General features: G+C 41.5%; 1 protein-coding gene across 2 annotated transcripts; it reads left to right on the top strand.

Annotated features, from left to right (window-relative positions):
• On the top strand, positions 1-26,774 carry LOC131225110 (flap endonuclease 1). 2 transcript variants are annotated; one of them, XM_058220536.1, is made up of 17 exons: positions 1-110; positions 189-305; positions 5,286-5,344; positions 12,397-12,456; positions 12,551-12,604; positions 12,695-12,743; positions 12,851-12,898; positions 15,459-15,524; positions 15,638-15,688; positions 15,773-15,892; positions 15,986-16,070; positions 16,191-16,272; positions 24,366-24,480; positions 24,569-24,629; positions 24,741-24,783; positions 24,875-24,929; positions 26,591-26,774. In XM_058220536.1, exons 1-17 carry the CDS (start codon positions 99-101, stop codon positions 26,660-26,662), a joined length of 1,149 nt encoding a protein of 382 aa, XP_058076519.1. In that variant the 5' UTR covers positions 1-98; the 3' UTR covers positions 26,663-26,774. The 2 variants fall into 2 exon arrangements, with proteins under 2 accessions (XP_058076519.1, XP_058076520.1); XM_058220537.1 differs by lacking the exon at positions 26,591-26,774 and adding an exon at positions 25,687-26,338.

Here is a 26,774-nt window from a genome sequence, read left to right as displayed (position 1 = left end):
CGAGCGCGGGAAAAGCCTTTCAGGCCTGTAAAAACCCCTCCATTTTCTGAAAAGCATCTTCTCCTGTTCTTCTTTCCAATACACAGCAGCTGTTAGAAATGGGTATCAAGGTAGGGTTTTTCATTCGCCTATTTTATTCCATCTCCATCGCTCTGCATTTTTTTCATTCATCTCTCTCGATATGCTAGGGTTTGACGAAGCTGCTTGCCGACAATGCTCCAAAGGGCATGAAAGAGCAGAAATTCGAGAGCTATTTCGGCCGTAAGATCGCCATCGACGCTAGCATGAGCATCTATCAGTTCCTCGTTCGTACAATCCCTTTCCTTTTTTTATTTTTTTTCTCAATTTTCACCGGTCATCTTCAAGATTCTATCTATTATTCGTTTGTTTCATTTAGAAAAGAAAGAAAAAGAAGAATTCTTTAGAGTGTATGTGTTTGGATTCAAATGCCTGGAAATGACTGATAATGTATAAAATTTATACTATACTCACATAGATTTGTAGATGCACCCCCTTTTTTACTTCGGGTAATAACAACAGTACATTTATGTACTATTATTTTGGTATGTACCATTATTTTACCAAATGTGCAAAAAGGGTGGGTGTAAATAGTGCAACCATTCTGTTGTAATTCACTAGTAAAATGCCAGATGTGGATCATCCAACCACTATGATTTTTGCCCACCCATGATAGGGATTTGTGTGGGGGTTGTTTGGATTTCTATAAGTTCTGTAAGTGGTAAGTTACTTAGGGCCTGTTTGGATGCCTGTAAGTTGGGTAAGTGGGAAGTAACTTACAGGGAAGTCAGTTACAGGTGGTGTTCGGGGGAGAAAAATCATCTGTAAGTAACTTACAACCTGTAAGTCACTTACAGACAAATCTACCAAAAAACTGCAGGGGGGTGGGGGTGAGAAGTCACTTCCCTGTAAGTCACTTACAGGCTCAACGGTCGGATTTTTAAAAAGAGTGGAAGAGGGAGAAACGCACCAATGAGGATTAAAGGTTTCGCCTCTCCATCCCAAGCTCTCTCCTCCTCCCTCTCTGCAATCTCTCTCCGTCTCTGCAATTACCGCCTTCCATCTCTTCTCCTCCTATAACAGTAGGTTTTCATCAACCCTTTTTTTCTCTTTCAAAATGGTAGTAGCTTGACGTTAATCAATAAGCCATGCTCACTTATATGCATGTGCACATTTTTTCACACGTGTCATGGACCTCTAATCCGAATGGTCCATGTGATGCAGCATCCCATGAAACCACCAGGGATCAATTTTCACCCTGATTTAAAACTCTGGTGGGCCATATAAAAGAGAGATGCAAATCAAGGTAGGAAAATGTTTTCTTTTGTCATGGCCCACTGTTTTAGATCAAAGTAAAAGTTGGGTCATAAGGGTTTCATGGGGTTCTTCATCACGTGGACCGTTCGGATTTTGAACTCAAGTCACGTACGATGAGTTCTCAAGAGAACTCTTGCGAAATTGTGCGCGGCTGAGTATTTTGCAGGAAGGGATTGAGTACTGAGTAATGCGTAAACTCTGTGGGATCCACCATGATATATGTATTTGATCCACATTGTCCATCCATTTTAATACTTAATTTTAAATCCTAACCCTAAAAATTAGCTATATCCAAAGATCAAGTGGATCACACCACAGGAAATAGTGTGAATTGAGTGTATACTGTTGAAAATTTCTGGGGGGCCACAAAAGTTATGGATCAAGCTGATTTTTTTTCCCCTCATCCAGGTGTTTGTGATCTCATGAACATGTTGGATGACAAATAAAGATCACTATGGGCGCTAGAAAGGTTTCAACGGTCTAATTTAGTATTTCCACTGTTTCCTGTGGTATGGTCCACTTGAGCTTCTAATTGCATTACTGGTAACACAATAGTGGGTGTTACCCCTGCTCTGGGCCCACCTTGATGATGTATTATATATCCACTCCGCCCAACCATTTCTCCATCAGGGATTTTAGGCCCACCTTGTTTGTGTTGCCAAGTTTTTCACTAAGGTAGTTTATTCTCAATGTTTAAATTGAGTTATTACTCCATGTTATAGATATTTTGAATTCGTGGGCCCACTTTTATAGCCCACTTGATGATTGGTTTAACTTAATAATTATCTCAAATATTCATGCTGATGGGCTTAACAAAATAACATATTTAATCCCATGTTTTTTTTATATGATTATAACATTTTGGAGCAATTTTCTAATCTAAGCTCTGCTTGATGTGAATATACAACTTTCTACTTGTAAGTAACTTACAGGTTATCCAAACAGAAAAACTAACTTACCTGTAAGTAACTCACAACTTACATCCAAACAGATTACCTGTAAGTAACTTTCACTTGTAAGTGACTTACAGGTAAGTCATTTACAACTTAAAAGAACTTATAGGCATCCAAACAAGCCCTAAATACAGGTGGTGTTTGGGGGAGGAAATTCACCTCTAAGTCACAAGCAAAACTGCTAGGAGACTTCATGGGGCTGGGGATGAGAAGTCACTTCCCTGTAAGTGACTTACATGCCAAGATTCTGTTTTTTTCAGAAAGAAGGGAAAAGGGGGGAAACACATCAATTGAAGTAGCTTCAGCACCATTAAAGCTGCAGCCATTGAAGAAGCTCCAGTGGAGCATGCAACAGAGTGGCCAATCCAGCTCCAACACACTACAAAGCTATGTTACAACACCATTAAGCAGCTAGCAATAAGCCCCATTCATCAACCATTACTAGGTGTTGGGTCCTAGCTTCCATAAAGAGGGGAAAGATGGGAAACGGGTCGCCATCTTCCTCTGCGTGTGTGTCTGTAATTGGGGTGTTGTGCTCCTTTCTTCCTCGCTCTCTCCCTCTAAACAATCGGAGCTAGGGGTAGGGTAATGCATTATTTTTTTTTCTTCTTTTGTACATTTGATTGGGCCACAATCACGGCGCCCTAGGGTCGGGACTTCAGTGAGGCCATGACAATGGGGTCCATCTTAATGTATGTTTTGTATATCCATGTTGTCCATCAGTTTTACCAGCTCATTTTAGGACACGGGCACAAAAATGAAGTAGATCCAAATCTCGGGCAGACCACATCACAAGAAATAGTAGTGATTGAACACCCACCATTAAAAACTTCCTAGGGCCCACCGTAATGTTTTTTCGCCATCCAACCTGTTGATATGGTCACTCAGACCTGGATGACGGGAAAACACAAATTTCAGCTTGATTCAAAACTTTTGTCGCCCACAAGAAGTTTTTATTGGTGGGCGTTCAATCCCCACTGTTTCTTGCGGTGTGGCCCACCCGAGATCTGGATCTTCTTCATTTTTGGGCCCATGCCCTAAAATGAGCTGCTAAAACTGATGAATGGTGTGGATATACAAAACATACATCAAGGTGGGCCCCACAGTCATGGCCTCACTGAATCCTAAATGATGATTTGAACTGTTCATGGTCACTCTCTTTCTCAGTGCATTTGCATTATGTGATACAATTATTGTAAGTTGTATATTTTTTAGGCGGCTGATTGAGCGGTTTATACCGTTTGATTAGCATAAGTTGACTGTGGTCCATTCATTGTGGGGTACAGGAGATGAGTGCAAAAATTTGGACTATGGTTCCACTTTGTTCGATGGGCTTTTACAGTTGAATGTGGACCATTGTTCTTTCTTTCTTTTTTCTTTTTAATGCTTATTTTCTTTACCTATTTGTTTTCTCTAGCATTTGGTTCAAGGTCCTCTATGGTTTCAATATGTTTTTGGTAATGCCCAATTTGATTGAGACCCTTTTTCGATCTTGGCATGTAGTAAGGATTGGAAAGAGGAAATCACAGCTTTGGAAATTTGCCCTTCTTGTCGTTCTTCGGGCGATGGACGACATGGAACAAAAGAAATAACTGTTGCTTTTGCAATGTTTCCGGTTCGGTTCGTGGGGTTTTATCTAGGGTTCAGGTGTTCATAAGGGACTGGGACCCCGTAAGGGCTCTGCTGTAATTCTTTTGTTTCCTTTTAGTTTCTTTTGTTTCTCTTTCCTGCCCTGGTGGCTTTAATAAATTCCAGTATCTTAAAAAAGAAGAAGATTGGACCATTAGGATTGTTTGATTGCTTAACTTGTTTGATTGTGGAACTTTCACGATAGAGTCCAAAGGATGGCGTTCACACAAAATGAAACAATGCTTGAACGTAGCAAGTGTTAAAAATTGGTTTAGGTCTACCTTACCGGTCACCCCCGAGATTGATATGTATCAACCATATGGTAGCTGTTGAGGGTGATATTCTTGAGCATTTAGAAGTTGCTTAGAACTTGCATGTGGCATAAAAGTAATTAAAATTTTCAAATTATGGGTTCCAATTTAGATGTACAATGAAAAGAAAATTACTCTTATTTGGTTATGTGACTATCGTATTGATGGGCATTTATTGGATGGCTAAGTGGAAAATATCCAATGGTCCTATTTCAACAAGCAAGTGTCCAAAAATTACAAGTATTTTAAAACCGTGGGCCTACTTTTATGGCCCACCTGATGATTGGTTTAGCCTAAAAATCAACTCAAATATTCATCTAGATAGGCTTTACGAAATGATATATTTTGTGCCAAGCTTACTTAGGTGATTATAATATTTAGGAGCGATTCCCTACTCCAAGCTCTGCTTTGCGTGAACACGCAACTACTTGTAACTGACTGATAGCTTACCCAAATACAAAAAATGACTTACCTGTAAGTGACTTACAACTTGCATTTAAAAAGGTAGCATATAAGTGTCCTTCACCTAAAAATCACTCACAACTAAAAAACTTATGGGCATCCAAGTGACCCCATGATGTCTAAAATTTACATGATACTCGTATAGATTTATAAATGCACCCATTCTGTACTTTGGGTAGTAACAGCAGTACAACTATGTTATGGTATTTTGCCAAATGTTGAAGAAGGGTCTACACACCAAAAAGGGTGGGTGTAAATAGTAGCTATCATTTTCTGTTGTAAAACATTAGTAAAATGCCAGACGTGGATCATCCAACCACTCTCATTTTTTGCCCACCCATGATAGGGATTTGTGTGGTGGTCACCCGAAAGATGAACGGTCTGGTGGTCACCCGAAAGATGAACGGTCCAAATCTCGTGGGCAGAGATAGAATGTGTGAATTTTGCATGTAGTTCATAAAGCACGGCAAATACTAATCTGACATGCAGGGAAGAAAAACAAAACCACTCATCAAGGAAATGTTTTATTTTAATTTTAGAAAGGTCAAGGAAATGTTTTATAGCTAAGTGTATGCATTAAATTGTGAATGTGCAGATTGTGGTGGGAAGGATTGGGACTGAAACGCTTACAAATGAGGCCGGAGAAGTAACAAGGTTGGAAATGCTTCATTGAATTTCTTTTTCTTTGGTCGTTTCATTATTGACCTTTGCTAACCTTTACACAGTGCACATCTTTTGTAACCCACATGCTGCATAAATACAGGACACGTGCCTGCAACCACTCATTGGGTGGGTGCCATCTTGGGTGGTCCACTCCCCATAAATTGTACGGATTGGAGATGAGCCTTCAGATCCATATATTGGCTTCCCATTTGGTCCCAACTCTTGCAGATTTTTTTTTGCAGCCATCAGCCTGTAGCTCACAGATTGACCAGTTAAAGATCATCTAATCAGTGAGTTTTATCTACCATGGCACATTCATGATGGGACTCACACAATGAATCATTTGGTTGGTGTTGTAAGTTTTTTCCAATTTGTAGATTGGTATAAAGAATGAAAATGAGAAGGAAGATAGAGAAAAGAAGAGAGAAGGGAGAAGAAAAGATGAAGGAAGAAAGGAATGGGTTAGGGTTACACGTCCCCACCCTTTTCTCTTTTATTAAAGTAATAAAAAGTAAATATGACAAGAATATCCCTGTACAATAAACTTTATAATGCAGGGGCATTTTCACATCGGGCTCGAGTGGGGTGGCTTGTGGTATACAAGGGCACACTCGGGGTGGGTGGTCCGTGTGAGGTGGGTGGCTCATGTAAGGCGGAACCCATGTGTTGTGGGGCCCATGAGGGGGGTTCGGCCAAGGACCTAACACATGCGATGTGGGGCTTGGGCTTTTAATGCGGGGGCATTTTCACATCGAGCTCAAGTGGGGTGGCCTGTGGGATGCAAGGGCACACTCGGGGTGGGCGGCCCATAAAACCTATGTGATTTGGGGCCCATGTGAGGCAGAACCCATGGATTTGGAGCTATGAGGGAATCTCCACAGGAGCAGTGTCCTAGATGGGGTGATCTCTGGCGAATTTGAGAAGAGCTGGCGCCTTCGGAACCACAACCATCCTCCATTGTTGAGAGAGCACAATCTCAATACTCTTGTGGAACACCTTCACATGATCCTGACATTTTTGTAGGCGGGAGTCGGCTCGATGTCAGATGCCTTGATGGCATAGAGATACGTGGCTGCCCAAATCTACCTCCCACGTCATCTCCGCTAGTAACTACGCCTCGATCTCCGCACGCGACGAACGCTGGCGCTTCGTCGAGAACGCGTGGCGCGATGTCCGGATCTCCAGCACAGCTAGCGAAGGAATTTTCTTCTCTTTCAGCGACACGTGGTGTCTCGCGCAACTCCTGGGGTCCGCAGGGTAGTAAGGAGACGGTTTATCCGGGGGATAAGCAGAAGACCCCCTCGATTAACGACGCAACCTGTAGCAGATCGTTAGAGATATTTATTATTCCGCCGCCTGCCCAGCCCTCACCCTGCATCGTCGAACGCGTGCCTTCTTTTGGAGTGAACCAAGGGAGGGATGCGGGACACGTGGTAGGATCGACGATTCTTTCGGTCATTCGTGGGATGGCATACCTTTGGGTCTGGATTCGATTCCTCTCTCGTCAGTTACCTCCCATCTCGACACCCGATTCCTCTTACCCCCCTCGCTCCCTGCCCTTACCCCGTCCTTACCAGCACCCAACACCTCCACCCCTCACCTCCGTACTGACTCTCCTCTTTCGATTTGGAAGACTCCCAACCTTTCCTTGTCACCCCTTCTCTCCTCTTACCCCTATCCCTTCTCTGACCCTGAAGATGACTCGGGAGGGAGAGATGTCCATCTATAGCCATTCCGACTACCAGTCCCGGCCTTCCTCTTCTCTCTCTCTCTCTCCCTCTCTCCTCTTCCCTCTTTGTTGACGCATTGGAATCGGGTCCGCTCACGCTTTTTGACGAACATCTATCCTTGAGGTCCTCATAGCGGAACCCCTCCAGATGATCGTTGAGCCACGGACAGAAGACACAACCTTGGCAAGGGATAGGGTGGACTTGATATCCAAGCTACAGAACAAGCGTTGGATCAAAGAAGCTATGGGGAAGGTAGGGCAGGCCCTAGGTCTGTCCTTCGAGGATCAGTTGGAAGACTACATTGCTTTGTTCCACTGTATAGAACACAGAGGAAGACCTCTCCTGAAAGGCAACTCGCCTTCCAAACAATTAGCCAGAATATCGACCAACCGCGAGTTACAACGCCTTTAAGCCAGCCCAGGGTTCCTATCAGCTTCTAATGCCTCGTCCAAGAGGTCGGATATCAGGGGAAGGATGGTTTCCCAATGAAGATTTTCTCTTGGAATGTCAGGGAGGTTGGCTCCAAGCATAAAAGGAGCCTCATCAAAGCTTCCATTTCTCGTCATGATCCCGAAGTTGTTTGTCTTCAAGAGACAAAGGTTGCCTGCTTTAAAGACCGTCTTCTCCCTACGCTTTGGGGAGCGGCCGACGCCAAATGGATCACCTTGGATGTTGTCGATCCTCGGGTGGAATCATGGTTGCTTGGAAATCTTCTAGATGGGATCTCTTATCATCCTCCAAGGGTATCTTTTCCGTTTCACTTCAACTCCAAGATAAGCGTTCCCCTTTCCATTGCCCTGCCTCCTCTCTGTTGTTTACGGGCCCATCGCTGAGTCGGTTCGTCCTCAATTTTGGGAGGAGCTAACGCAGGTTAGACTTTCATTTCCAGGGTCGTCGTGTGTAGTAGGAGATTTCAATGCCACCTGTTATCCGGAAGATCATTCCAGAAACAGAAGGCCGACTTCGGCAATGCTGCAGTTCTCTGACTGGATTCAACTCCATCAACTTATCGATCTCCCGCTGAAGGGTGTAAGATTTACATGGACCAATGGGCGGGCTTCCCCTATCCAGTCTCGCTTAGACAGATTTCTTCTTTTGCCCGAATGGGTTGAAGCTTTCCCATTCATTCAGCAAGTGGCTTTGCCTAGAACCACCTCCGACCACTGTCCGATTCTGCTTTCGGTGGACAAAGAAGACTGGGGTCCTAAACCCTTTAGATTCAATTTGGCTTGGCTCCTTTCCGATGATCTCAGGCAGAAAATCATCGAATGGTGGTTTGGCTTTCAGGCGGATGGTTTCGCCGAGCGCAAAATTCTGTGTAAACTTAGATTTCTCGAGGCTAAGATAAAGGAGTGGTGTTAGGAGGAGGTCAAGAAAAGGGAGGCTGATACCGACAACCTCTTATCGGAACTCCAGCAAATCGATTCGATTTCTGAAGATCGCCCGTCCTCGTCTGAGTCTCTATCGAGACGAATATCCATAATTCAGATCTTGTCTAACAGAGTAATTGAAGAAGAAGCTGCTTGGAGAATCAAATCTAAAGCGAAATGGATTGCTGAGGGCGATAAGAATACGAAATATTTCTACAATCTAGCCAACCTGCATGCTCGTTCGAAGGCCATTCTCGGCATTTTCGACAAGGGGACCGTAATTGAGGATAAAGTTGAAATCGAAAAGCATGCCATCGCCCACTTCTCTCATCTCCTCTCGGCTGAGAACTGGGTGAGGCCTCAGTTGGATAACATCTCCTTCCCTGTTCTGGATACGGTCGATGCGGAGGCGCTGGAAACTCAGTTCACTGAGAAGGAGATCAAAGAGGCGATTGACGCAATGGGAGGGGGATAAATCGCCAGGTCCTGACGGCTTTTCAATGGCCTTCTTCCAGTCTTTCTGGGAGGTCGTTCGCGTCGATCTCCTTCTTTTCATGCAGGAATTCCACAGCCGTGGCAGACTATCGAAGGGGCTTGGAGCGTCCTTCATTTCTCTTATCCCTAAGGTTATAGGGGCCACTTCTTCTCTGAATTCTGCCCCATTAGCCTCATTGGTGGTCCCTACAAAATTTTAGCCAAAGTCCTTGCGACTCGCCTGTCGAAGGTTATCGGCAACCTCATCTCTCCTAATCAGAATGCTTTTTTAAGGGGGAGACAGATTACAGATGGCGCGCTGATAGCAAATGAAGTTCTCCACTCCTGCCACAGGTCGAAATCTAAAGGCATCTTCTGCAAACTAGATATTGCAAAGGCGTACGACCATGTTCATTGGGATTTTCTGCTCTATATACTTCGCAAGATGGGTTTTGGAGCTAAGTGGAGATTCTGGATAACTACTTGCATCGGATCGGCCCATTTTTCAGTTCTCCTCAATGGATCCCCAAAAGGCTTCTTCAAAAGTTCCATAGGCCTCCGTCAGGGTGACCCCCTTTCTTCGTTTCTCTTTCTGATAGTGGCAGAAGCGCTGTCTGCCATGATAATCAGAGGGCAAGATCAGGGGCTTCTTCGTGGAATTGCGCTGCCTGGTCTTCCCAACCCGCTCACTCATATCCAATTTGCGGACGACACGCTCATCTTTTCGGAAGACTCAAAGGCTTATATTCATAATCTCCTAATCACCCTCCACTGCTTTGAAGCGGTTTCTGGGCTTACGATCAATATGTCCAAGTCGAAGATCTTGGGTATTAATGTCCCCCCGCTCCAGAGCTACGCTAACATTCTCGGTTGCCAGGTGGTTGTGTTCCCAACCCTCTTCGTTGGCCTCCCTTTATCGGTGGGGAGGCCGCCAACGTCCATGTGGAACAAGATAACCAACAAGTTCTACAAGCAACTCGCTACATGGAAATGCCGTTACTTATCTATGGGAGGTTGCCTCACGCTTATCAAAGTTGCTCTGTCAAGCCTTCCCTTATACTACATGTCTCTCTTTAAATGTCCCAGCCAGGTGCTTAAGGTCATTGATAAAGCTAGAAGAGATGTCCTGTGGTATGGCAAAGACAATCAAAGGAAGTTCCACTTGTTGGACTGGAACGACGTTTGTAAGGGCTTCATTGAAGGAGGAGCAAATGTTAAAAATCTAAAGAACATGAACTCGGTGTTGCTAGGGAAATGGGTTTGGAGATTTGCCACAGAGAAGATGGCCTTGTGGGCTAGGATAGTTAGAGGCAAGTATAATTCCTTAAAGGGGGATTGGTGGCCTAAAGAGGCTTCCCCTTACAAAGTCTCCCATATTTGGAAAGGGATCCTTAAGCAAAATAATGTTGTCATTCGTCATTCTTCGTTCGAACTGGGCGATGGCGTATCTATTCGATTTTGGGAAGATCCTTGGCTTGGAGATCTGCCCCTCAAAGCCCAATTTCCGCTTATATACTGCCTCTCCCCTATGAAAGCTATCCCAATCATCAACTGCTACAGCATCTCCGTCGGTCGTATAGTCTGGGACATCAGAACGGTCCGAAATCTAAAAGACTGCGAGACTTTGGAGTGTGAAACTCTTCTGGATCGGCTCAGCCGATCGGTTCCCCTTTCCAATCAGCATGATGATGGCATAATATGGAGGTTGGAAAAGTCGTCTTCTTTCTCTGTCAAATCGCTATACAATGCTTCCTGCTCTCAGTCTCCCTACGTTTAACTTGCGGCTCCATTCATATGGAAGATTCAGGCCCCTCCTAAGTTCATTTGTTTCGCGTGGTTAGCCAGTTGTAATAGAATACTTACTGTGGATAATCTCCTTAAGAAAGGGTTGCAGTTAATATCTATCTCTGATGCATGAGCAATGCGGAGTTGGTCGATCATTTACTGGTTCACTGCCCATTCATGACTAAAATTCAGGCCGACTTCTGTCAGCATTTCTCGGTCTCTTGGTGTGCTCCTTTGTCAGCGGGCAACTTGCTATCCAGTTGGAAAGGGCAAAAAGTAGGGAAGATTAAAACGATCATTTGGCGTATGGCCATCATCGCCATCTGGTGGGCTGTTTGGGAGGAAAGAAACAATCATTGCTTCAACAATGTCTCCTCCTCTGGTTTTGTGGTTGGTAGGAGGGCTAAAAAGTTGTTGATCGAATGGGCTGCAAATGTATCCATTTTAAAATCTTTTGATCTTTCTTTTCTTGGTTGTTAGGGGAGGTTTGCCATCTCGGCAACTTTGCCCTCTTTTCTGTCTTTGTTGTTTTTTTTTTTTGTTCTCCTGTTGTAGTCCCCTTTCTCGTTTTAATGAAGTTACTTTTAAAAAAATAAATAAAAATGAGGAGGGTTTGGCCGATGACCTAACCCATGGATGTGGAGCCTGGGCTAATGAGATAAAGGGATTGATTCACTATGTTTTATCAATTTGAGCTTTTGGAGCAAGTGGTTAATTGTCCTGCATCAAATTGATATCAGAGCGGAAGGTCTCATGTTCGAGACTCCTCACCGAGAGTAATTAATGCGGGGGCTTTTTCACACGAGCTCAAGTGGTGTGATATGTGGGATGCGGGGGCACACTCGAGGTGGGCGGCCTGCGGAACCCATGTGATTTGGGGACCATGTGACGTGGAATCCATGTGATTTGGGGCTCACGAGGAGGGTTCGGCTGAGGACCTAGCCCATGGATGTGGGGTCGGGGCTATGAGATAAATGGATTGATTCTCCATGCTCTATTAGTTCGAGCTTTTAGAGCAATTGGTTAATTATCTTGCATCAGCTATGAGATAAAGAGATTGATTCGTTACGCTCTATTAGTTCGAGCTTTTAGAGCAAGTGGTTAGTTGTCCTGCATCAAAGTAGTATTAAATTGGGAGGTGTCGTGTTCGAGACTCCTTACTGAGGGTAATTAATGCAGAGGCATTTTCATACCGAGTTCGAGTGAGGTCCCATGTGGGATGCAGGGACACACTTGGGGTGGGCGGCCTGTATGAGGTGTGAGGCAGAACCCATGTGATGTGGGGCCACGAGGGGGGTTTAGCCGATGACCTAACCCATGAGATGTGGGGCCTGGGCTATGAGATAAAGGGATTTATTCGCCACGCTCTATCAATTCGAGCTTTTAGAGTAAGTGGTTAGTTGTCCTGCATCACTTTATGTCCAACATATCTTAAGTCTAAAAACTCTAAGAAACTTGTGGGCCATAGGCCCATAACCAAAACCAAGAGGGCCATGGGCCCACGCACAACCGTTAATGCAATTCATTTGCAGTGGGCAAGCTATAACATCCGTGTTGCACACATGGGTTTCCCTTTTTTGTGAGAGATACAGATGAGATGACTAGTATGATTGTTTTGTTTCATTTTATTTATTTATTTATTTGCAACTTATTTCAATAGATTATTTATTTTCTTGTGTTGTAGTCATTTGCAAGGGATGTTTTCTCGGACGATAAGACTGCTGGAATCTGGATTGAAGCCAGTGTAATGTGATTCTGTTGGTTTTTGCCACTTCTATTTTGTTTGTAGTTTTTGTTACTTGTATTTATTTTGTCAAATTGGTCGGTGTTTTTATCAGATATGTTTTCGATGGGGCACCACCAGATCTGAAGAAGCAAGAGCTTGCAAAACGGCATGTTCTCAAACAAATGACATCTGCAACAAGCCTTGCTTAGTTTACGTATAGAGTAAAGATTGATACATTGTATATATGTGCTTGCAGGTACTCTAAAAGGGAAGATGCCACTGCAGATTTGGCAACTGCAATAGAGGTAAATGGGATTTTTTCCCCATAAACAAAAATGTCTAGAAAGGTTTTGTCAAGGTGATTATTGCTATTATTTTTGCTTTTTCTGAAACAAGTTTGTCAATTTGCCAGACTGGAGATAAGGGAGAGATTGAGAAGTTCAGCAAAAGGACAGTAAAGGTAGGGCTCTTTTCTCTGGTATATTGTTTCTGACATTTAGTTTTCACTATGTCATGATATATGATGGCAGATATGATTATCCCATACTAGTTTTCAAAATCTGTTGAAGCCGGACTGCTCAATCTTCTAATTTTTCTGATTGGGCTTGGAATGTTAGTCTATACTGAAAGCAGCCTACTTTGGAATTGATACCTGTGAAAAGTAATGTTCCCATGTATAATAAACAGAGAGATTTGGAACAGTTGACGTGTCATATTCTATTCGTGCCTGATGCTTCTATTTAACTGTGTAATTACCAATATGAATCATTATGTATCCTTATCAATGAGTGTCCACCAGCCAATCCTAATAATTCCGGAGAATCATCAAATCCCTAGGGAATATTGAAGCTCTTGAAACATAATCTGTGTTTTAACTTTGTGCTGTAGTTACCAGTCACTTCCGAGGTCTTGGATACTTGAATAGTGAATACTTGATCAAGCTCCTTCACGCCGTCTTAGAATCATGTTCGATGACCAAAACCATAGAGATCTAGGTCTTCATATTTTGGGGGAATAGCTTATAGGGGGAGTTTGGTTGTTGTATTTCTTGGTCTTGGATACTTGAATGCTTGATCAGGCACCTTCATGCTGTCTTAGAATCATGTTCGATGGCCAAAACCAGAGAGATCCAGGTCTTCATAGTTTGGGGGAATAACTTATGAGGGGAGTTTGGTTGTTGTATTTATTGGCATTGCCATAGCGGTGGAAGCAGTCTCTATTTTTAGTTTGACTGAGGACTCCTTAGTATGCATTAGAATGAGTGGTCCATGAGAGGATTCACTCGATATGATCAAATGGAAGGGGAAATGAATGCACTCTCCTTTGGCTTTTTGATGCAGGACAATTAACCACTTGCTCTAAAAGCTCGAACTGTTAGAGTATGGCGAATTAATCCCTTTATCTCATAGCCCAGGCCCCACATCTCATGGGTTTTAAGACCTCAGCCAAACTCCCTTCGTGGGCCCCAAATCACATGGGCCGCCCACCCCGAGCATGTCCCCGTATCCCACGGGCTACCCCACTCAAGCCCGGTGTGAAATGCGCATTAATCACCCCTGGTGAGAAGTCTCGAACACGAGACCTCCTCCGTAGGCCGCACCTACCCCGAGTGTGCCCCCGCATCCTACACGCGACCTCACTCGAGTCCAGTGTGAAAATGCCCTTGCATTAATTACCCCCGGTGAGGAATTTCTAACCTGAGACCTCCCGCTTTGATACCAATTTGATGCAGGACAATTAACCACTTGCTCTAAAAGCTCGAACTGTTAGAGTATGGCGAATTAATCCCTTTATCTCATAGCCCAGGCCCCACATCTCATGGGTTTTAAGACCTCAACCAAACCCCCTTCGTGGGCCCCAAATCACATGGGCCGCCCACCTCAAGCATGTCCCCGCATCCCACGGGCTACCCCACTCGAGCCCGGTGTGAAATGCGCATTAATCACCCCTGGTGAGGAGTCTCGAACACGAGACCTCCTCCGTAGGCCGTACCCACCCCGAGTGTGCCCTTGCATCCCACAAGCGACCCCACTCGAGCCCGGTGTGAAAATGCCCCTGCATTACTTTTGCTTTAGTTTCAGGTCTGATCTTAAGTATTTTGTGAGGGATCTCAATGTGATTAGTTGGGGGAGAAATTAGGATTTTTTGTGCGGCAATTTTCTTTGAGTTTTGATGTGGGATGTGTGGAGAATCATGTCTCAGCTTTGTGGTTCAGGTAATGTCCCAAATACCATAGGAAGTGGACGTTGTTGTAGGCAATGTTTTAAATATCGTTAATGCGTAATGTATCGCACCCTAGGAATGTGGATTCATATTGGTTATCACATGGGATATATCGGTTGTATCTCTTAATGTATTGTTGTTGTTGGGAAACGTGGGAACATTGTAAAATTGGTCAAATTTTTCAATAAAACTTTATGGATTGTTGAAAAAGACATCAATATACATTGGAATCAAAACATCAATACACACTTAGAAATTGAGAATTTTTGATTTTCTCAATTTTCCGCAACTTGACCCATCTCCCCTAAATCTCAAAATCGAAGTTTCAAATCCGTGATTTTTCATGGAAAATATGAAGAATCGTAGATTTGTAACCATTTGACATTGGCTTAACGTGATTTACAACAAAAACATGGATCGAAAATCGAAAATGCTCATTGGATCAAATGGGTGGGATATATTGGCACTACCTGTGCGTTTCATATCGCACAGGTGGGATACAAGATATATCGTGGGATATATCGACCGATATCGTCGATATTTAAAACACTGGTTGTAGGTAGGACTGCAATTCAGAATGTGCCCTTCTCTTCCTTGCTTTTCTGGAGTTTATGACCTCCTGTGTTGGTGTGTATAAGCCTTTCCACCATTGGAAGTCTTTTGGTGCTCTACTGTTTGTTACCGTTATTGTTTTATCATGTGGCCCAGAGAGGAAAGGAGGTTAAGGTGATTCAAGGCATTCCTTTTGTATACATGCATGTAAAGTTTATATATTTTAAGTGAGTTTGTTTTGATAGGTGACAAAGCAACATAACGAGGACTGCAAACGACTTTTAAGACTCATGGGGGTGCCTGTTATTGAGGTGATGTAATGCATAAATGCATGCAGATGTGCTATGTACATATGTTTTCACTTACATGGACATCAAATATTCATCCTAAATCTGTAATAGAATTGACTTTCTGTGCTTTATAGGCTCCTTCCGAAGCAGAAGCAGAGTGTGCAGCACTTTGCCGAAGTGGCAAGGCATGTAGTTAACATGGGTTTCTTACACTTTTTCCCCCTTCGAGCAGCATTTTCAATGACCATCGATTTTATTTTGTGTTTTAGGTTTATGCTGTAGCTTCTGAAGATATGGATTCACTAACTTTTGGAGCTACAAGATTTCTTCGGCATTTAATGGATCCAAGCTCGAGAAAAGTCCCAGTGATGGAATTTGAAGTTGCTAAGGTGCAAAGAATTGTGTAAAAGCTTGCTTCTGATTGTTTAGTTTTGCTTTGGTGTATCCAATACGACCAATACTGTTTTTTTTTTTTTTTCCAGATTTTGGAGGAACTGAACTTCACTATGGATCAATTCATCGATTTGTGCATTCTCTGTGGATGTGACTATTGTGATAGCATTCGAGGTAATGTGGTTTTTCAGTTTTCGTATTTTACTATTGTTTATTGTTAATTATGCATTGAATATGTATGTCAGGGACATCATGGTTGAACTAATGTTTAGACAACATGCCCCTATAAAATAGGTATCGGGGGTCAGACAGCGTTGAAGCTCATTCGCCAACATGGTTCTATAGAAAATGTATTGGAGAACATAAACAGAGAGAGGTGCTTTACAAGTTATATCATTAAGCTTGTTTTCTCATATTTCTTTATTCATGAATTTCCGCTCTTTTTATTTTGTTTCCCTTTTTTCCTTTGAGATTATAATGTGATGATTTCATATTGAAATTTAATACTTGTGCAATTCATTGCGAAATAGTAGCACTCTTGTTATGACAAACTTGCAAATAATATTGAAGCTGAAGATTAAGATTGCGAGTCAGTTCTCCTTGAATTGGCTCATTAATAGCATTAGTGTTGAACTGTTTCCATGGAGTTTAGTTTATGGCATACTTCTGAAGAAATTGGACAAATTATACTTGTAGATTTTTAGCAAAGAAGTTCATAGACAATTTAAGGTCATTATTAATCTTTCCAAGATGTCATGGATCGATAGGTTTGAGGCATTCCAAATCTTCCACATACACACATCACTATTTGAATTCAGAGGAACTTTCATGTTAGCGTTGTTTCTTTGTCATTACCAAAACTTTGCATGATTCTAGATCTTCAAACTATAGGGGGAACTGTCTTTCAGCATGATTTCTACTTCCTTCATTGTTCTACCAACGGGGAAAGTGGTTTTCTCTGTGCTAATAGCCTATCATACTTGACTCCTTCAAAAGAATGGATTACTGATTGGATTACCGATTAAATTACTGAACTTGGATACTTGGATAAAGGATAAAGCTTCGATACGTCTTGAACTTTTTTCTTTACAGCATGCTCTCCCATCCTTTTCCTCCCAAGACTTGAACTCCAAACCCACCTGGGTGTTGAGTTTCAAGTAGTAGCATGGATTTGGCTTTAAAGCTGATTCTTAGGTGAATGTTTGAGAGGTTAATTTCAGTTTTGCCTGCCGCAGCTTCAAATATTTGGTGATGCTTTCTCCCATGGACTGCAATCCTAAGGCTGATCTTTCCTTTTTGTCTTCGACGAGAAGATATTCAGGATCCTTGCCCCATAAAGGAAGTAACTTTTGGTGGAAACTATTATGTTGGGTAAAAATGTCTTGTCTTGTGCCTTTTTCTTTACTATTAACTTTTCTTTATTGAGAGTGATGGTAAATATGGAGTTTGAGGACTTTAAAGTTGTGAGCTGCGTCTCTATTGAAGTTGGCCTTGGGTATCGGTTAATAAAAGAAAACTGATGTCTTCTAGGGGCAGGACACCCTTTTTAATGGTCAAGAATACAATTGAGGTTTGCCAAGTTCTATAAATCATTTAGTTATAAGGATGATTCACATAGAACTTGGATTTCCATGTCCGATTGTGTCTGGATGCAGTATTCACTTAAGATGGGGTTGTCCATTTGGACATGGCTGCCCAAAAAAAATTCAACATTCCACAGTCCAAGGTAGAGGTTGGAATGCTGCTATCCAAGACAACCCTATCTTAATTTAAGTTTTCAGTATCAGTATTGGGCCCTCCATTGGCCAGCTTGCTGGCTGATATGATATGGGTCCTATGTTGGTCGATACGGCCCTGTAATGGCCTTTTTTTGGGGGGAGACAAAAAAAAAATCAAGAACTGCTCAAAATTTTCAAAAACTGTGAGGTTCCTGAATGTGTTTCTTTTTTGGTTTTTGATGTGTATTTGATAGTGTAACGTCCATCCTGTGAAACAACCATTGACAGATCCTTTGGTATGAATGTTGTCTGTCAGGTTGCATGTTTAAAGCTGAGCATGAAGTACCTGATTGGCTCTAAATTCTTCCATGTTATATTCTAAATATGTAATATCAATATATAAGATAACGCATCATGGTTTGGGCGAACGGCTTCAGTTGTGGGTTTGCTCCCCATAGACACGAGTTCGATTACCCTCCCCGTGGATTACCCGATGCACGTGGTTGGCGGGTGATTGCGTGCATTTGCAGGGAAGATTCTCACCTTAAAGGGGCGGGGACACCCCGTCGTCGTGTATATATGTATGTGTGTGCGTGCATATAGAGAGAGAGAGAGAGAGAGAGAGAGAGAGAGAGAGAGAGAGAGAGAGAGAGAGAGAGAGAGAGAGAGAGAGAGAGAGAGAGAGAGAGAGAGAGAGAGAGAGAGAGAGAGAGAGAGAGAGAGAGAGAGAGAGAGAGAGAGAGAGAGAGAGAGAGAGAGAGAGAGAGAGAGAGAGAGAGAGAGAGAGAGAGAGAGAGAGAGAGAGAGAGAGAGAGAGAGAGAGAGAGAGAGAGAGAGAGAGAGAGAGAGGGGTATGCTCACCTTTGCATACGTGTCATGGGCCTCTAATTCGAATGGCCCATGTGATGCGGCATCCCATGAAACCTCTAGGGGACCAATTTTCACACTGATCAAAAACTCTAGTGGGTCATAGCAAAGAGATGCAAATCAAGAGAACTGGTGTTCAGATTTTGGACTCACATCACATATGATGAGTTCTCAAAAAGTTCTCAAGAGAACTGGTGTGCAGCTGAGCATTATATATATATATATATATATATATATATATATATATATATATATATATATATATATATAGAAATAGATAGATAAGATCATTATTTATTTATGGACTGATGATCTCATATATTTATTTTTTTTCTTTAAGATAATAAGTCTAGAAATGAGTAATGATGACAAAAAAGGGATGAATAGTGCCAGCCTGATTCGGCCACTCTTAAATGACTCAAAATGGCCCAAAAGTTCTGGAATCCATGGATTCATCCTAATAATGCTCGTCTCTAATTTATATACACCATTTCCCTCAAGATTTTTTTTTTTTGTTAATAATTTGGATGAATAGTGTCAATCTAATTTGGGTAAAACTTGAATGGCATTAAAATGCCCAAAATTTGTGCAATCCGTGGGATTCATCCTGCCAATGCATATTTCTATCCTATATACCCCATTACCGTTAATAAGAGGAAAAAGCAAAAAATGATGAATGGTACACAGTTTTATTTATTAGCACAATAATATCTATAAAAGAAAGAGCATAAAACTAGTAGGTGGCGACCCCAATGAATAATTACTATTCCGCTTCTCAGGAGCCTTTATTTGTGAAAGAAATAAGCCCCAATCGAACACAAATCACTAATGATTTGGTAGACAGGGGCTTATTATGTTTGAATCTAACAAAACAAGAAGGAAATCAAACAACTGGTGGCTTACCATTTTTTTTTATTTTTTATTGAAAATAGAGCAAAATTGCTTTGGACTTTCGATGACACTTAAATCCCCTCTTTTGATCTTCTATTTAGGCAATAATACGGTCAAATCTAAGACACACATACTCTTGCATTTTTTTGGAGAAATGAGGTGAAAAAATGGGGAAAAAATTGAATTGGTCTTATATGCATAGTTTTGATATGCCGTTATGCCTGGTGTGTAAATGTGCCAATATATGCCCTGTATCAGCCGGCCCATTTTTTCCAAGTCCTACTGTTTCACTCCCGTATAGCGGGAGTGACTCCTACGGTTAATTAATTATCGATACAGCTCTAATGCAACCAATTCTCAAAACCGTGGTCCTAAGTGAGTGCTCTCTTAGCATTCCTAAGGGCCCAAATCTTGCACGTGTGCCATGTTGGTGCCTGTGATGATCACCTCTTCAACGTGCTCCTGCCGCACACTCTTTAGCAAAACAAAATCCAGTAGGTGTCATCCAAATGCAAAACAACACCACCTGTAGGTGCTCCTATACATTTACCCAAGCAAAATAAATGGATTGTCCAGGTAGACATGAATATCTTTATCTTATGCGAGTTTCCACACATCCGAATCACCCCCTAGGGTTATTGCAGAGTTGATGTCTTTTATGAACAACAAGAAAAATCCTAGGTTGGAAAGAAGTCCCCCTCAAGGACTCAGGAGCCTGTGTGGAGCTTGTGGTGGATATCTTGTTAGGAATCAGTAGTGAGAATCACTTTGTAGAACGATTGGAGTTTAACATCCGTGGTGTAGAATCTGTAGATTGGTTATTATGGATTTGTTTTCTTCTAGCCAGCCGAATGTCTTGTAGTTTTAGGAGGTAAAAATGGAGCTTGCTGTTTGTTTGTTTTTCCAACCTCTCATTGCATGGTTTTAGATAGCAATTTGGAATATGACTCATCCAAAGACTTGTTCCAACTCAGTCAGAATCGGTCTTGTTTCATGATGTGACTTGTCTAATGACTCGTTTTGTTTTCCACCACACCGAGTTGACTCAGTCGGACAATGTTTAAAACCATGTTCCTTTCAGTCAGGACTCAGGACTTGTGAAATACAGAGTATATGGAATTCAGTCATGGGTAAATTTTGGTTTTGTGTGCATTCGTTCTAGTTTTGTCATGAGGCATGCCTAAGATCAAATTGTGGGTTACTGGTGGTGTTGAACCAGATTGGGTCCAACTGAGTTTGAGTCTACTTGGATGAGTAGGGACTCATCCAAGTCTTAAAACCATGATTGTTGTTCTATTTTGCCGAGTGCTAACTACCCTTCGACAATGGCTGTCAACTAAATGGTCGGCAAAAGTGAAATTGGTTCTGTGGGCGATAGTGTGATTTTAACATGGTACGATGGCTGAAGGAGCAAACTAGTACAAAGCTTATGGGGGTGCAGAAGAGGATTTGGGTGCTGGTGTGGGTAAGTGTTTGTTTCAAAATTTTAGGGCCTGTTTAGTGTTTCTTCTAGCAACCGGTGAATTAATTCTCAGCAAACAATTCCGGAGTTTTTTTTTTCGAGAATTGCTTATGTGAAAAATTGTATGTTTGGTAAACATGCATAAGAAAAACAATTTCCTCACTAAGGTTTCAATGGTGAGCATTGAATCCCCAGTGTTTCCTATGATGTGGCTCACTGATGTCTTGAATCTACCTCATTTTTGGAGTCGTACCCTAACATGATACGGCAAAACAGACGGATGGAGTGGATATTGCAAGGTCATCCCAATGGCCCCCATAGCACATTGCAGGTAGGGGTCATTGCATTTGTCGGGCTTCTTTAGAGATGAGATTTGCTAAGCCCATATGGGTGTGCAATACAACTCATGTACACGCCACACATTTGACATTATTGCATGATGATCTGAGATCCATTCCATCCATTAGAAAGGCACCACTACATCCACTGGTAAGGTGGGCCATAGTTTGCAAAACAAATGTACGATTCTAAAACACTTAGTCGGAGTTTTCTAACCCATCCACCCGTTTCCAATATTGGGGCCCACCTTCTGAATTGACCAAATTAATTTTAGGGAAAACATGTTCGGACCAATTGATGGATGGATTTATCTCGGACCTACATGCCATGATGGCACATGTGTCGAGGTATATGGCTCTACACTCGTGTGCAATTGACAAACCTTCCAATAAGATCTTCCACTTTATGAGTGCTTTTCACAAGTCTGTAAAAGTGGAAATGACTGTAGGAAATGGAAGGCTAAGCGTTGCAGAAAAAAGTACAGATTTGGAAATTTGTTTTTCTAAAATTGATTAATTAAGTGGCTAACCAAACACACTTAAGGCTTAAAAAAGTTATTTTCATAAACAAAATCACACACACACACACACACACACACACACACACACACACACACAAAAAAACACTTTTTTTAGTAAAGCCAAACAAGGCCTTAACAAGTATAAAGCCTAGGAAGCGGGAGCATGAGGCCAAAATGTCAATTGGAAGTGGGAGTGTGGGAGTGCCACCTTGGTAGAATATCTTGCAATGAAGGACTTAAAATGGAATTATTCTCTTGGTCTACCTTAAAGACCAAATTGCTAGATCTCCTGAAGGTCCACATGGTTAATCATGACTTAAAATGGAATCATTCTCTTGGTCTACCTTAAAGACAGAATCGGTAGATCTCCTAAAGGTCCACATGGTCAATCGTCAAGAATATCAACTGCAAAAAATATGGTGTTTCTTCTTCATTGTGTAAGCCTAACAACCCAAACTTGTCATGGGTATGAATCTATTAGACTTTGTGGGAACTGCTGCTAATGAGGTTATCAATGAGGAAAATTGGTTGGATTTTGCTGGGTTGCTAGCCACTAACACTGAATTCTTGCAACCACATGGTCTAAATGGAATGGCTTTTCTGCTTATTAGGGTTCGAGAGGAAATTTGGTTTGGACGTAGGTGGAGGAAGTGGATGGTGGTTTGCCTGCTCTGTCATCATCACTGTTGCCATCATCTAAGCCTTGTTCCAACTAATTGGGGTCAACTGCATGAATCTTTTTCCATAATTCTAAGCCTTGTCCCAACCAGTGTTCGAAGTATCGGTATCGCTACAAGTTTTGCTGGCTAGGGATACGGAAACAATATTGATATCGTCGATAATATCGTTGATAACTAGAAATGCGGGAAAACATGAGCAAATGGTAGAATTTTAAGTGAAACTTCAAGAGATGCTAAAATACACATATTTGCATATTTAGAAATAAAAAATTTGCAAAAAGAATACATACACAATAAGTTTCCATTTAATGGGGGCTTAAAAGCATGTGTCGTTGTAAGAAACATCTAACCATCCCATTGATCCCATCTAACCATCCAATCATCCATCCAAACATCCATTGATATTGTAGAATATCAACAACTTACAATATTTTGTCAAGAAATCATCAACAACTGGAAGGAAAATGAAAGATTATGGTCTTGATATCAAGCATGTTGGTATAATGATAATATTGAGATATTAGCGATATTAGCAACGATAAATTGAAAATTGCATACAAGAATATGCTCATAAAAAAATTTGAAATAGATTTTTTTTTTAATAAACAAACTTTCTGTGATATCTCTACATTGGTTATATTATTGAAATATCACCGATACATTTGTGACACAAGCGTCATTACACAGTAAAAAAATATTGGCGATATCGATACATTGGCAATACAAGTGACACTTGGAAGTGTCATAACTTCAGTTACAAACCATATGTCATTAGGTCTTTTCTTATTACCTCCACTCGTGTCCTTTTGGGGCTTCCCCTCACCCTTTTAGAGCCTTCGGCTTGTATCAACTCACTCTCGACAGGTGCAATTCGTGGCCTCCGTTGCACATGGCCAAATCATCCAAGTCTATGTTCGCTCATCTGTCTACATGTTGGTGCCAATCCTAAATTTCCTCGAATGCATTCATTTCTAATTCTATCATTGTCTTGCCACTCATCCATCTCAACATTTTCATTTTAGCTATACATCCTATGGACATGTTGTTCCGTAATTGCCCAAGATTTTGTCCTATAAAGTGTGGCTGGTCTTATGGCCATCCTATAAAATTTCCCTTTTAGTTTGAATGGTACACAACGATTAGATGAAACTCCAGAGGCACATCTCCATTTCTTCCATGCAGCTTGAATTCTTTGGGCAACATCCTTCTCAATCTCTCCACTCATGAATCATCTACCCAAGATATCGAAAGTGGTCATGTAGGGAAACTTCTTGGTCAGCAATCATTACTAATTCCTCCCACTCCTATTGTTACTAAAAGTGCAATCCATGTACTTTGCTTGGCTGACTAATTTTAGATCCTTTAGGTTCTAAAGCACCTTTCAATCAAAACTGTCATCTACAAACAACATACACCACGGGATCCTTTCCTGCAAATGCCTCATAACTCGTCCATAACCAATGAGAGAAGGTGCAGGCTCAATGCAGCTCCTAGTGCAAGTCTACAGTAATTGGGAACTCACTTCTCTCCACTAGTGGTATTCGCATTGTTACTACTCCCTCATACATATCCTTAATCATATCAATATATTTTTCTTGAAACTCCTTTCTCTCCTAACACCCATCAGATTAACTCTCTAAGGACCCTATCTTAAGCTTTCTCTAAGTCAATAAAGACCATGTGGAGATCCTCATTTCTCCATCGTCTAAGTTGGGGTGTGCCTACTTTGTGTTTCACAGTAATGATAAATGGTGGGAAGTGGATCTGGTGGTGCTCAAATACAGTCCATGCATATATGATTTATGCTATAGTTGCTGCAGCTTATGCATTTTATTGGTAATAGCGAACAAAATCTTTTATGAGGTTTATCCAGTTTAGTAATTCTCCATCCTTATTTCCACACTTCCAGATGTGATAAGCATGTATGGCCTTCTCTTATTGTAAAGGTTTGATGCTCTAGACTATAGCAGATTCCTTTGTCTCCCAATGCAGGTATCAAATACCTGAGAACTGGCCATATCAAGAAGCTAGACGTCTATTTAAAGAGCCTTTAGTCTCTGACATTGAAGCACAGCCTGAGCTTAAGTGGACTGCTCCAGACGAAGCAGTGAGCTATTTCATTTTAGGCTCTTGTTTCATTCCTAATCATTTTTATCTGTTCGACATCTTTACAGACATTTTTATTATATCTTTAGGGACTCATAACCTTCCTGGTGAATGAAAATGGATTCAACCATGACCGAGTGATAAAGGCATGTTCCCTGTCCTTCATAAAAGCTTCCTAAAGTAGTCTTTCAGGTCCTCTTGCTTTCACAAAACAAAATTTATTGTTTCTTGTATATTGACATCTATGTTTTCAACAGTCAGTAGAAAAGATCAAAGTGGCCAAGAACAAATCATCCCAAGGCCGGTAAGCGTTATGACTTATGAGGCAGAATGGTAAATTCTGCATGAAGTTCCTATTTTGTGGATCTATGATGCCAAATTGGTTTTATGTACAGATTGGAATCCTTCTTTAAGCCAGTTGCAAGTGTAACAACACCAATTAAGCGGAAGGTTTGTGCTTCTACCAAGTGCTTTGAGTGTTTCTTTTATTGGCTTTCCTTATTGGAATTACTTTCAAACGGTCATTATGTATACTGGGATTTTATAGCTAATTTGTTTTTAATTTTTCTTTCATTGTGACCCGACGGGTTTGGACGAGCGGCCAGCACCGTGGGTTTGCTCCCTATAGACGTGGGTTCGACTCCCCTCCCCGGCATTATCCAATGCATGTGGTTGCGGGTGATTGCATGCATCCGCAGGGAATAGTCTCGCCTCAAAATGGAGCGGGGACACCCCGTGTTATCAAAAAAAAAAAACTTTCATTGTGGATTTGTCACCTTGTCCCCTTTAAGGATTTGGAGTGTTTCCCAGTAGTTTGACCAAGAATCTTGTGTTATCTGCTGGGAATCGGAAGATCTAATTAGTATTGTCTTTCAATCGTTCTCCTAATCTTTCACTCAAACCTCTTTCCATTAAAGGCTCTATTCACTATCTGAGAAATATCCATGCAACTTTCCATGTCTATAGGATTTCAAAATGATCTTGTGAATTTTATCACTTGCTTGAGTAAGGTGCTTAAAGATTTAATTTTCTTTCCTTCTCGTAGCACAACATGTTTTTTAAAGTTAACGCTTGCCCAAAAAAAAGAAAAAGAAAGAGAGAGAATGAAGGAAAAGAATAAGAAAGACAACTTCAGTTAGAAGTTTGTTTAGATATTCAGGAATGCTTAATCTGATCTGTTATCATGCGCTGTGGTCCCCTGGAACAGGAAAACAGATTTATGCTTGGATCCCCTGGACCAACACTCAAGCCTAAGATGCTTACTCTGCAAGTTTGTATGCGCTCAAGACAAAAGGTCATTGGCAGCTTAAACCTGCCAATCCTGAAGCTGAGTTCTGGAAACTCGGGAGCGCTTTTCAAGAGTGTCCATTTCAGAGCATGAAATCTGAGACACTGGAGAAAGCTTTCAAAGAGCAAACTGATGCTCATTGACGACTCTATTTCATGTATCAGTACATATTTCTAAATAGTTTGCAGTGGGTTTTATGGGACACCTGAAATCATTATTCTTATTGACCAAGCATGTGGTTGGTTATATTTTCTCATGCCTCAGCAGAAAAAGGCCTAATCCATATGTTGCAGTATAACAACAAAATCCATTCAAAGGAAGAAGTTCATGACATATGCTCCTTGCGATTGTGGTTAATATCACCGAGGTCTTAGAATTGAGACCATCCTGGAGCATGGAGTCTACTATTGCTGTATGGAGAAAATATAGTAGATAGAAATTCAGCTTGTGTATGGTGGGTTCTTGGGGAACTCACCCAGATAGAAATAAGGATTTTTTGGTTTTGAATCTACTCAGTTACTTTAGATGTGATTGTGGCGAAAGCATCTATGATCACGGGTTTGCAGATCAATGCCTTGCCATCTGAACTGCACATCAAACGTCTTCCTCTGTTTTTATCCTACTTTAGCATCATGATTTTTGCAGTCCTGATTTTTGAAGTCCTTCACAAGTTTTCCAACCCGTCTATTGTGTTTTCTGTGACAATGGTACTTTAATTGTGTGGTTTATAGCTGCAAACCTGCAACTTTTAAATGTCTGCCTGCTACTTGCAACATTTTAAAGTACTTTCTGAGGTATGGTTTTTGCTATTTTTGCAAACCAGGAAACATCGGAGAATACTGCAAAGGAAACTACAAACAAGAAATCAAAGCCTAGTGGTGGGAAGAAAAAGTAGATGAAATCAAATTAAAGTCTGAATGTAGACGGTCATACTATTTGCAGGTTGATTATTTAATGTTGATTTACAATCATCAGCTTTCTTTTACCAGCATCCAGGCTTTTTCGTC

Source organism: Magnolia sinica, chromosome 14 (assembly GCF_029962835.1).
Source record: "Magnolia sinica isolate HGM2019 chromosome 14, MsV1, whole genome shotgun sequence".
In the NCBI taxonomy this organism is placed as follows: domain Eukaryota; kingdom Viridiplantae; phylum Streptophyta; class Magnoliopsida; order Magnoliales; family Magnoliaceae; genus Magnolia; species Magnolia sinica.
The sequence above is the reverse complement of the archived record's forward strand: the minus strand, read 5'-3'. Positions and strand labels throughout refer to the sequence as shown.

Excerpts from the sequence above, each read along its gene's own strand:
- LOC131225110 (XM_058220537.1), top strand. Across the intron at positions 5,345-12,396 it reads GAGGCCGGAGAAGTAACAAG|TCATTTGCAAGGGATGTTTT; the intron begins GTTGGAAATGCT and ends CTTGTGTTGTAG. Across the intron at positions 12,605-12,694 it reads AAGCAAGAGCTTGCAAAACG|GTACTCTAAAAGGGAAGATG; the intron begins GCATGTTCTCAA and ends ATGTGCTTGCAG.